We start from the raw sequence: 11,904 nt of genomic DNA, 5'->3' as shown, positions 1-11,904 counted from the left end.
AAAATTTTTTTTTTTTTTTTTTTTTTTTTTTTGTTGTACTTTACTCCAGGCCTTTGTGCAAGAACATACTGTTTGCCAGCATTCAAGACATTTTACATGTTTAGCTTAGCTTCTGGAGCCATGTTCTTGCAAGGGATTTGTTTTATTCCACTGAACAGTATACAAGGAGCTGGCAAGAAATTTTGGAAGGTTAAGAATATCTTGAGCAGGTACACCAAAGCTCTAACACTTAAGGTGAAGTTAAAAGGAAGTCATAATTATGGATCAATAGAGGCTGCATTGTTACCTTGGCTGGGCTGTGTACCCAAATTAGCCAGACTTAAGATAGCACACAGATATCTATCTGTGCTACAGCTTTACCTTCCTGCTGAATGTATTGATAACTTCTCTAGAGCAAGCTTGGGTTCTAATGACTCAAAAACCACAACATTTTTATTTTCCTGGGTAATGAGGCAAAATAAAGGAAAGGCACTTTCTCCTTTCTGAAGGAGAAAAATAGAAGAAATCTTGGTTGTAACACTGTGATTCCTCTTGAGCAGTGTCCCTGAAGATCTGACCACCAACACAAGAGAACCCTCCCTCAATGCATCTCAACATTAATTATCCATTTAATTTCATTCAGAAGTTACAGTAAGAGCATTGAAATAAAAATAATACAGTAATAGCAACTTTTTAAAGATGCAAGTGAAGTACTAAACTTTTATTATAAGCAAGTTAATATTTAATAAACTTTCAGAATATCTTTCTAGGTTTATCACAAATGTATCTCCAATGTGTCATTCTTTTAAAGATAATCAATTAATTGTATTTAGAAAATAAAATATATGGAAGGTTTTCTCTGTTTTTAGGCTTTGGGCCAAAATGCAGTTTAAAATAGATTTGGATTGTACAGGTGTTGCTGTTAATTTCTAAATTCTCCCTATTCTAGTCCTCTAGAAAGTCTTCTCATAAGAAATTCAAATTACAAACTATTGTAAAAAACATAAATACTGAAAAGGATGTACATTGAAACAGAGAAATGAAACTAAGGACTGGTTGAGATTGTTCCCTTCATTTCCTAAGAAACATGTCCATGAGAAAAGTAATGTGAAGTAAATAATGACTTTCCCAAAACAAGTGTTTTAGAAAAACCAGAATAATCTTAATATTTCTTGATAACCATTAATTGTCTAAAAATTATGGTTCTGTACACATTCACTATTTGGTTTTGCTTATTTTTAAAATTTCTTATTTCAAGTTTTTGAGACAAGCATTGTTATTTAGTCATTACCTGAAGCTGCTCTTCCAGTGCAGCAGTAGCTCTGTCTCCACTGTTCTCATCCACCACCACTACCATATGGGTTAGAGAATTCACCTTGACTTGTTCCTGTTCCAGATCTTCTTGAAATGCCTATAATTGAAGGATATGTGTTAGAAAATGTGCTCCAAAGTAAGAAAATACTGCGTATTAAAACCCAAATGTGCATTTTTAACTTCCAATTGTTAACCACTCTTTTACATTACTGGGTTCTGTGTTGTGTAAATAAAACTTGAAAGAACCCCTCATACCACTCCCCTGGAAAAAGCCCGAGGTATCCAGGTCTGTATCTTGCCTGACACTTTTTAGGTGTCTCTAGCTTCAAATCAACAAAAGAATGTGGGAAATCAAGATCCTGGATTACAGCCTGAATACTTCACCTGAGTGCATCCTAGGAACTAGTACATATATAGTGTGATAGTTACAGTCTGAAAAATAACATGGCTAACTACATTTGCCTTGTCATAATAGAAATCTTGGCTGTATTACAAACTATGTTGAATTTCACCATGTCATTGTTTTCTGTTGCCTTTTCAAGTAGAGTAGCTCACTTAGGTATGAAAAGTAAGCCCTTGCTGAAGATAAGATCATGCATTCTAAACCTCTTTGGTAAAACATCTTACTTTTATTTGAACATTAAAAATAATAAAAAAAATGTGGTTATAAGCAACAGGAAAGGAATTCACAGACTATTTTGTTTTTAAGGTGTACATTTCTTACCACATATTTCAGAGTTAATTCCTTCATGGGCATAGCCTTTGAGGCAATATAAGAATCCTCCTTTTTCTGACTTTCATGCCTGTGATTACCATTTGCTTCAGAGAGCTAGACTATAAAACAATTCTCAAGGACTGTGAAGCACTCATAATTGTTAGAGTCATCCCTGGAATTTAGACTTCTCAACATTTTATGACCCAGCGCTTGATCAAGGAAGAGCACTAATGGATCAGAGCGTATAACACAGCTCGCTTCCCCCAGGTTTAATCCCCTGTTTAAGCCATACAACAATAAATACATTGCTCTGCAAGCCTACAGCAAGGGACAAGGTGACCTTTTTTTCCTGGTTAGTCAGTATCTGACAGATGGCATCCCAGAAGAAAACCAGAGTTAGCAACGCTCTGCAAGCGCAGGAGTGGATGGCACTTTGGAAGTGGGAGTCTCACACACATCGTGAAAGACTTGAGAAGTCACGGAACAGATGAACCAGAAAGGTGAGTCATTACCTAATCCTCAGACAGATTCAATTTACCCTGAGGTAAAGGACTGTTTTTATAACCCAAGTGTCTATTTTTACCATGAAATTAATTGGTGAAAATTGTTTGTATTCAGGATCTTGTTGAAACAGGAGTTTACGAAGGGCAATCTCAAGGCTAGAGCACACTCTGTTCAAATAATTTAAATTGAAATTTCTAACAAGTTCTTCTGAGCTTGTCAGAGAGAAAGCAAATTTTCAGAGACTTTAAAAGTAGGATGGACATAAATGCTGATTCATGGAGATAGCAACAACAGAAACTCATAAAACTCCACACTTCTTTTAATTCCTATCTATCAGATAACAACTTACACAACTCCAACTTCATGTAGTTGAAAGCGAATAAAAATATCTACCTAGGTCATCCAAGTACCCAAAGACAAATCCACTCCTATTTGAACACTTAGGAAGTATCTCATTTTACATTTTCAATTAATTTGAAGTACTAAAAATCCTAGCATTAAAAAGCGTAGATGTTTCTGGAAATTTAATGAAATTTTAAAATCTATTAACTATAAATTCTATAATAATAATTTGGAATAATAAAATCAGTTCAATTTAAAGCACACTTTTTCTTAATTAACACATTTCCAATATAACATTCGACTTAGTTCAATAGTCCTCAGACTTTTATTGAAAAGTAGCTTTCTCCCTTTATAGAATTATAAGGAAAGGATACTTGCAACAGGAGAAAAAATACATAAAATACTACTGCAAAAAAACAATAGTTCTTTACTGAAATGTTTAACTACAATTCCAAAATATATTGACTACGACAGACTTCTTTCTCACCAGAACTCTGTGCCTTGCTAATGACATAAAATCTTCTAGAGTTCCCTACTAATTCAGCCCATTCAGAAAATTTTCAGTACTGTCAAAATATTAAGCTCACATATTTCTGAACTAAGCAGCATGCTGAAAAGTGGGAAAGAATGTTGTGTTCTTTGTCTGGTCTGAGTGTTGGGTACCATTCCCAATACACATTACTAAATGATTTTTTTTTTTTTTTTTTTTTTTAGTTATAGAGACCCAGCAGAGAAACTCAAGTGTCAGTCAAACAAGAACGCAAGACCAATATTTTTTGACAATATTGAGAAAAAAGTAGAATAAAGAAATCAGATGTACGGAAGCCATAACATGAAACATAACATAACATGAAATCAACAGAGTGAAAAGTAGCTACTAATGAACAGGTAAAGAGGGGAAGTCAAAATTATAAAGGTAAAGAGGAAACAGAGACAGGATAACAACTAACCAAACCTGTCACCTTTGCTGAAGTCTGTTTCATTTGAAACCATCATTGCCTTTTACATCTTCTAACTTTTGGGTCCTCCTATTAATTTGCAAAACATTGTTTCTTGTACATCCAGAGACAGGTGAGAGTCAGAGGAAATATGAGGGGTGTTGGCTTTTGCTTTTCTGTTTGCTTATTTAGTAATGAAGCAATATCTGTGCTACTAAAATTCCATTGTTTTAACCCTTGTTATAGGAGGTAGGTTTGCTGTATATAACATACAATAAAATGATATGAACTTTCTCACAATAATTGAAAGAATGGAAAACACCTTGTTCTTTGACTTATAAGACAAACTTTGACTGAATAAGACAAACAATAAATGAATACAAATGTAATTAAAATTAAATACAAACATTTTCTTTCCAGCATACTAGCTAAATTGTCTCTTGCACAGAAAAAAAGATCTGAAAAGTAATACACATAAATAAATAATGTTGACTAACTCTACACACAAAGAGTGAAGAACTAGTATGTGGAAGAGAGATTTATGAATGTTTTCACTCAGAATCTTCAAATACAAGCTAAACACACATTTTCCTCATTATTAGAAAGAAGCAGCATAAAGAGATTGTATAAATAAAGGATTACATTTTATGTTAATACTCAAGCATAAAATGCATAGAAATAAAGTTATTCAAGTCTTAGTACTCATGTATTCAAAATCCTTCACGTTTCTTTCCCTAATTACCATTTCATAATTACCTGCTGTCTTTTTTAAAAAAGAAAATTTAATGTCAGAATATGTGCTTAGCTAGCAAACCCACGTACTGAAATACTTTGTCTCCTCACAGGGCAAAGACAGATAGCACAAATAGAAGCAGGAGCTGTAGAATTTGTATTCTTCTTCAGTAGCACTCCTTAATCAGCATGCAAAGAAATCATCTTTAACACACTGGTGGATCATGAAGTCTTGCAGTATTTGACCTCTTTGTAAAAGAACTGTAAAAGCTGATTTCAGTTTGAATTGTTTTTCAGATGATCTGCCCTCTAAAACCTGGACTAGCACTGACACAGGCCATGAAGCACCAGGTGTTAAAATCTCTGAAGATACTATGGAAACGAACTGCTTTGAGCCACTGATGTAGAAACATTAACAGGTTATCACATCAAATCTCCATGACCTCACAAATCATCTCTGTTCCTTATTTTTCTGTGTTTCCTTATCATCACCATCTGCTATGGATACATATCTTAATTTATTTTAGAATTTAAATTAATATGAAGCAGGAAAATTTAATGCAGTAAATGAAACCAAGTTATTACACACGATATAGTCTCTTTCTTTTCAGATCTCAATTTTTCCAATTAAGAAATTACCCTCATGGAAAGCAGAAAAAAATTGGCCAAATTTCCTCGTACATTCAATTTATGCGTTTGTTATTTTCCATTAATCAAATACATTACTAAAAAGTATTTTCTACAGTTAGAAAGCAGTGCTGTACAAATACATATTCAGAGTCCCAGGAGTGCTAACAAGATTATGCAGTCTGAGCACTGCATAATCATTATTACAACATGCAAAGGGAAAAAATAACATGCAAAAAGAAGACAACACAGGTATTAAAAAATGTGATGTATTCTTATTGTACCACATAATAAAAGGATGTTACAGTTGCCTCACATATTCTAGTATATTGTCTATATGTTTAAAGGAAGTAATATTTTTTTATATCAGAATAAAACTCAGAGTTGTGACAAAATAACTCTACAAAAGCTTGTAACTGTAGAGAACAATAAATATTAAACCAAGATTCCATATTACTTTGTTATGCTCTAATGGCAAGAGTAGAGGTTTTAAAATGTCAAAAACTGAATTTGTTTTTTATGCCCTTGGAAGCACACCATAACATACCTTATGCTCTTCTACTTGACGCTTTAGGTCCTCTAGATCTGGACCTAGGGGCTCCAAATCGATTTTCTTTGTCCTTTCTTCTGTTTTTGTCAGCCAGTCAGCTAACTGGGCCAGCTGCTGATTCTGCAGATCCATTAGAACTTTATGTAAACTTTAAAACAAAGAAATTATAATTACAATTTATACGTTAAGAAAACAACAGGAAGAAACATCTGCCCTGTATATCAACTGATTTTCACAAGGCTACACTTGAAGGCAGAATAAAAATATACACTTTCAAAGAGGAACAGGCTCCCAAGAGAAGTGGTCAAAGCACCAAGCCTGTGTGAGTTCCAGAAATGTTTGGACAACACTCTCAGGCACATGGGGTGTCCTGTGCAGGACCAGGAGCTGGACTTGATGATCCTGATGGGTTCTCTTCCAACTGAGCGTATTCTGTGATTCCATGAAAGAGGTAACTGAAAGTTTGTTGAGAAAGTTTTGATTTCGACAAACAGTTTTGAAGCTTTTTTTTTAGACTCTGAATACTGCATACAATATTCTGTCTCTTAAGTTTTGTCCTCCAGTTGCATTTCTATTAGAGCTGGAATTCAAAATTTCTGCTACCTGTTTTTTTAAAGCTTGTGTTACCTACTACGAGTATTTCGAAAACTCTCAGACAGCTGACCTTACCATGCTTTCCCTAATTTAGGATAGTAAACAGAAAAAAACAGTAAGTTTTCAGTTATTCAGTGGAGAAAGCTCCGAAGAATTAAACAGGAAATACTTCAGCTTTGCCTAATCAAAGTTTTTTGATAGATCCAGAATGATCTGACCAGAAATCCATCACAAATCCTTACCTTATACTTGCTTCTTTAGAAATTCTCCAAACTTTCCTAAACGAAATCTTCATCTCATCAGAAGCATTTTTAAATTAATGTGTAAACTATGGAATTACAACAGCATTTTGTATTATCCATCTTTCACATAAGATACAACTTTTAATTTAGATTTGACAGACAAAAGTCACTGTCCTCAATCATACTGAGGTTGGTAAAACCATTATATGTTATAGTATCAGGCTATATGTTATAATATATGTTGTAGTGTATTTTACAGTATGTAGTGTCACTGTATGTTATACTCTGTCAGGCTTGGTGCTGTGACCACTTCCCTGTGGAGCCTGTTCCAGTGCCCAACCACCCTCTGGGTGAAAAACCTCTTTCTAATATCCAACCTAAACCTTCCCTGACACATCTTTAGGCCATTCCCTCAGGTCCTGTCACTGGTCACCACAGAGAAGGGATCAGTGTCTGCCCCTCCTCTTCCCCTCACAAGGAAGGTTTAACTGCAATGAGGTCTCCCCTCAGTCTCCTCCAGATTGAACAGACCAAGTGACCCAGCTGCTCCTCATACTTTCAAATGCAGACCAGTGGAAACAGAAAAGTGTGTTTGTTTGCAGACAAACACCAAGATGAACCAACTTTATGGAAATAAAGTCTCGCAAGCAAATTTAAATTTTTTATAAAGTTTGTTTTGTAATAAGGTTTTAGTTACACCTGTTTCTGGTCCCAAATGGCAGCATCAGCTGTTAAATCTGGATCTCTGTGAAGCTATGTTACTTTCTAGAGAATGTAACAATTTTTAAAGTCTCCAGTTAACAACTCTTGGAAGCAAAGGACCAAAGCAAACAAATCACAGGAACAACTAACTTTAAGCAGAAACTGGAACTTCAACAGAACTTGAGAGGAAAAAAAAAAAAAAGGTAACATGAAATGGGAAGGGCTGAATTAATCCAAATCTCTGAACAGGAGATATCAAGCAGTAATGTTTTTCTGTATTATCTCTGTTGTTTTATTTTTTCCTAAGAACATAATGTCATGGATCTTTGTGATGTACTATGATTTCAGGGTGTTTTTTAACTGGAAATCATGTGTTAATTATAGATCAAAATGACCAGAAGACTCATATGATGTCTTTTCCACTCTAATCTCTCTATTTCTTTATAGATAAAGTATAGAAAGATGATACCCTGCTTTAATATAGCCCATGGTTCACAAGGAATTAGTGATCTCACATCTCAGTCCTTCAGTTTGAAGTATTTTGTTGTCTTACTTGATGTTCTAAAGTAAGCTATTATAAGCAAAAAGTACAATGCTTCATCCTAGACATATACTCTTAGCAATAAATTAAATAAACAGTACAGAAAATCTGTAAAAGAGAACCTAAGAAAACCAAGATATGAGGAAATACTTATTATATGATTAATGATCTTATTCTGAAGCAAGAAGCATAAACTTGAAAATTAAATAATCACATTTAAGCAAAAGAATGTTTCTCTTTTCTCACCATTCTGCAGGTACTTCCTGGTTTTCAAATCTGATAGAAGTTTTAATACTTATATACCTCAGGAGATTATCTAAACCTCTGTTTATGGTATGGCTCTCACAAGTTTCAAATAAAAAAATACTACTTCATTGAATTGAATGTGTTTTAAAAGTTGTAGAATTCTCTATAAAGCCATAAATTGCACTGTTTCCCCCTCCAGTGGTATACTTATCATTCTGAGATGCTTTACTTTAGAAAATTCTATTTGGGGACTGCCAGGAGCAAGAAATTAAAAAAAAAAAACAAACAACAAAAAACCCCACCAAAAACCAGGCTATTTTCCTTCAACATTGCTATAAGAGTCAAATACTTTCAATACACAGTCAATACGTGGGAAATCCAATTTGGGCTGCTTTTACACAAAGGCATCGCTATGCTATGAACTTCCTCAGACATTCTGACCTACAAAATCACTTTTCCTAAGATGCTTTCATTTTTACAGTACCCTTTATCAGAATATCTTTCTCCTTTCCCCTGTCGATTGTTTGCTTTTGTTTTCCCTGTGCTGTAAAGTGTGGTACCTTTTGTTACTTTTCTTATCACCATTACAAGAGGTCAGACAGCCTCATCCTCACAAAAACCATCTCTTTGGATAAACGTGTCACTGTTGCCTTAGGGACTAGATTATAGCAATGTGCTCAGAAGATTGTGCCTTAAACTGAAGCAGAAGATGGATCCTGAGAGTTTAAATTATGTATAATAACCTAGAAATATATTATATTGTGACATCTTATAGCTAGTGCTTGAATCACAGGGATTTGACCAATAGGTCAAAATTAGCCATATCAAGCAATGTCACTCCTGAGAAATTTTCTCTTGCCCTTAGCCAAATTTCATGGAATTTATCACAGAATTTTTTTCTATAAGAAATTTAATAGTAGCATCACATTCTCTGTGAAGCCCATATCATTTTATGTCTTCTACCAAATTCATATTGCTCAAATATGACAAAAGATATGACAAAAGACCATTAAATTCCCCAAGCAATGTTCTACAGCTGAATCTAGGAGATAAGTTGAACAACTGGTGTTAAAGGACATTTTAACTGTGTAGAATGTGTAGGACATAGTACCACTCATAGAGGTGAGGTTGCTACTAGCATGTGTTGATTTAAATGAAAATAAATACGGCAATAAAACCTCCCTACAGCAAAGCATCATAGATTTTTCTTTCCAAGAAAATAACAGAGCTAGAATAAGTTAGGTTGAAACATCTGAAACTCTTTTCTTTATTGTCAAAGAAAGATGAAATGCAGAAAACTATCTCACTACTCAGTAGCAAGCTGAAAAGAAAACCAATGTTTGGAATTACTAAGAACATACTGCAAAAAAGAGAGTAATGTCATGCAATTGTTGAAAATCACAGTTTGCTTTTTAATACTGTGGACAAACTCCTCAACTTCAAAAAGGTAGGGTAGAACTGGAGAAAGCTCAAAGAGGAGCAAGATGAATAACAAAATATATTCAATATATATTTATGAAAAGAGCAAGAAAATATATACTATTGAGTCTCACTTCTAATAGACTTACTAGAGGGAATCAGTTAAGCTACCAGTGACAAACAAACTAAAATAAGCCATTCCTCAAAAAAGTAGCACTCATTGGGTAAGAGGCTTTTGGAATTCACTGCCAAAGGATGCCATGGATGCTAACAGATTCAAGAGGATACTGAATAAATAGATGGAAGAAAAAAAGAATAAAATTCATAGTACATTACCAAATATGCTTCCACCTCAATGTTACCCTCAGCTGAAAACAACTGGAGGTCAGAGTAGTTCCACAGAGAACTTCATAACATAACACATTTGTATTAGGTCAGACCAATGACACACAGCCCAGAATTTGTTCTCCAGAGCAGTAGGCCCATGCAGACCAATATTTCATCTCCACCAGTGGAAAAAGGAGATGATAAGATGCTGTTTCAGGAGATCATGTATCTCCCCTAAACCTTTTGTTAGACTCATAGAATCATTAAGTTTGGAAATCAAAGTCCAACAGTCAGCGTTAGCACCACCCTCTATTCACCATTAAACCATATTCTCAAGTGCCATATCCACACATTTTTTGAGTATTTTAAGGGATGGTAACTCTACCAGGTCCCTGGGTGGTCTGTTCCAATGCTTTACAACCCTTTTCATAAAAAAAAAATAAAATTCCTCATATCTAATCTAAACCTCCCCTGGTGCAACTTGAGGTCCTTTCTTGCTCTGTTACTGTCAGGATGCTGGACTAGACCATTGGTCTCACTGCTAGAGATATTTAGCTGTTATTAAAATCACATTTCCACAAAGAGTCACTTTCCAGCTGTATTAAAGAAATAGAAGAGTTTCTCACGTAGTACATGTTCATTGGGATTTTCTGAGAGAAAAATTAAGACTTCAACAGAGAGATTTTAGCAAAATCTACCTAGCTTAAAGTTCTTAAAAGACCACCAAGGATCTTTGGTTTTTGTTTTTTGGGTTTTTTTTCGCCACTGCATTAATCTGGTTTTATTGCAGAGAACAGCCATAGTCTTCAACAATTAATACTACTTGGCTATAAAGAAACTCCTAATGACACTTAATTAATTTTAAAATTTCCACTGCATTTGATTTAATATGTCAGTTGGTAAACTTCACACTGATCCCCTTACAGAAAGGCCAGTAGGTACACAAAATTCCTCATGACAAAGGAAGACCCAGTCACATGAGTTTGACACAGAGTTATCCTGTCAGACAGATATTAAGAGTATAAACATAAAATGGAAAAAAAAAAAAAAAAAAAAAAGAGAAAGGCTGAGAATAAATGTGAAAAATCAGGTAACAGTTATTTTCTTAAGATAAGGAAGGAAACTCACACATAAATCACCTTCCATAACTTTCCTGGAATTTCTGTATCCTGCAAACCAAATTACTTCACTGTGACACAATCACAGTGTCACAGTGCACATAAACTCTTATGTTTATGAAGTTTCTTATACTAGATGGTACTATATAAATAAAAATTTCTAAATAAGACGTAATAATATTAAAAATGCTCCAAAGACTAATGTGACTATTTAACATATTATTTTTCTACATTTACCTGTATTTCAACTTCAAGCTGTAGGACTTGCCATTTTTTGAAAACTATAATTTGTACTCAGATAAAACCATAACAATATTTCCAGGAAAGCTAAGCTCCTATTTACTCTTTTTATGGGACCATGTTTTACAGGGTTTAAAGATTTCTTTCCCTTTTCCTTTTGTATTCTTCTAAAAATTCTCTTCTTAGTAGCTAGGTACAATGTGTGATACAATATTTGTTGAAACAATTGGAAGAATATGAGGAAGTTTATATACATTTTGGTTGAAGTGTTACTGGGCTTCAAGGCTTGAAAACCATGCAGGCTTCAAAGTCACTGCACATCAAGTTTCAGATTAAAACAGATAAAAGATGGAGTTTTTTTCACAGTAAACTGAAGGAAAAATCCAAACTGTTAGTCAAGTTCAGGATTGTTTCAGTCAAAGTCAATATATATTATTTTATCTGACATATTACTTACTTGCTTTGTTTTTCCATACTTGCTACCCTGAGACTTTCCCATCGAGAATTAAGTAGATTCATTTGTTCTTGGATTTCATTCTCTTCATCATCTGAAAGTTTTCCCGTTGTTAGAAGTTGACTTCCAACTTGCAAAACATTACCAACACGTCCTTGATGAGCTGTTAACTCCATCATAAACCCCTGACAATAAAAAAAAGAATATATATATATCTACTTCTAAGTTGAATTCTTTGGAAGAAAAGAACAGAATTGCATCATTTTGCAAGCATGATTTTTAACTTTTCTTTTATGTTCTTCAAACCTAGCCCAAACCTT

At 34.2% G+C, this 11,904-nt stretch overlaps 1 protein-coding gene across 11 annotated transcripts in view; it reads right to left on the bottom strand.

The window, feature by feature from the left end:
• DMD (dystrophin) overlaps positions 1-11,904 on the bottom strand; it is a 799,860-nt gene that overhangs the window by 709,018 nt on the left and 78,938 nt on the right. For all 11 annotated transcript variants that reach the window (XM_017833948.1, XM_017833947.1, XM_017833942.1 and 8 more), the window contains 3 exons: positions 11,588-11,769; positions 5,699-5,849; positions 1,271-1,390 (listed from right to left, as the gene is read on the bottom strand). In XM_017833948.1, coding sequence (XP_017689437.1) covers positions 1,271-1,390; positions 5,699-5,849; positions 11,588-11,769 — 453 coding nt within the window. The remainder of the gene's footprint in view (positions 1-1,270; positions 1,391-5,698; positions 5,850-11,587; positions 11,770-11,904) is intronic.

Source organism: Lepidothrix coronata, unplaced genomic scaffold (assembly GCF_001604755.1).
Source record: "Lepidothrix coronata isolate B3197 unplaced genomic scaffold, Lepidothrix_coronata-1.0 Scaffold225, whole genome shotgun sequence".
Lineage (NCBI taxonomy): Eukaryota > Metazoa > Chordata > Aves > Passeriformes > Pipridae > Lepidothrix > Lepidothrix coronata.
This window is presented reverse-complemented; position numbering and strand designations above follow the sequence as displayed.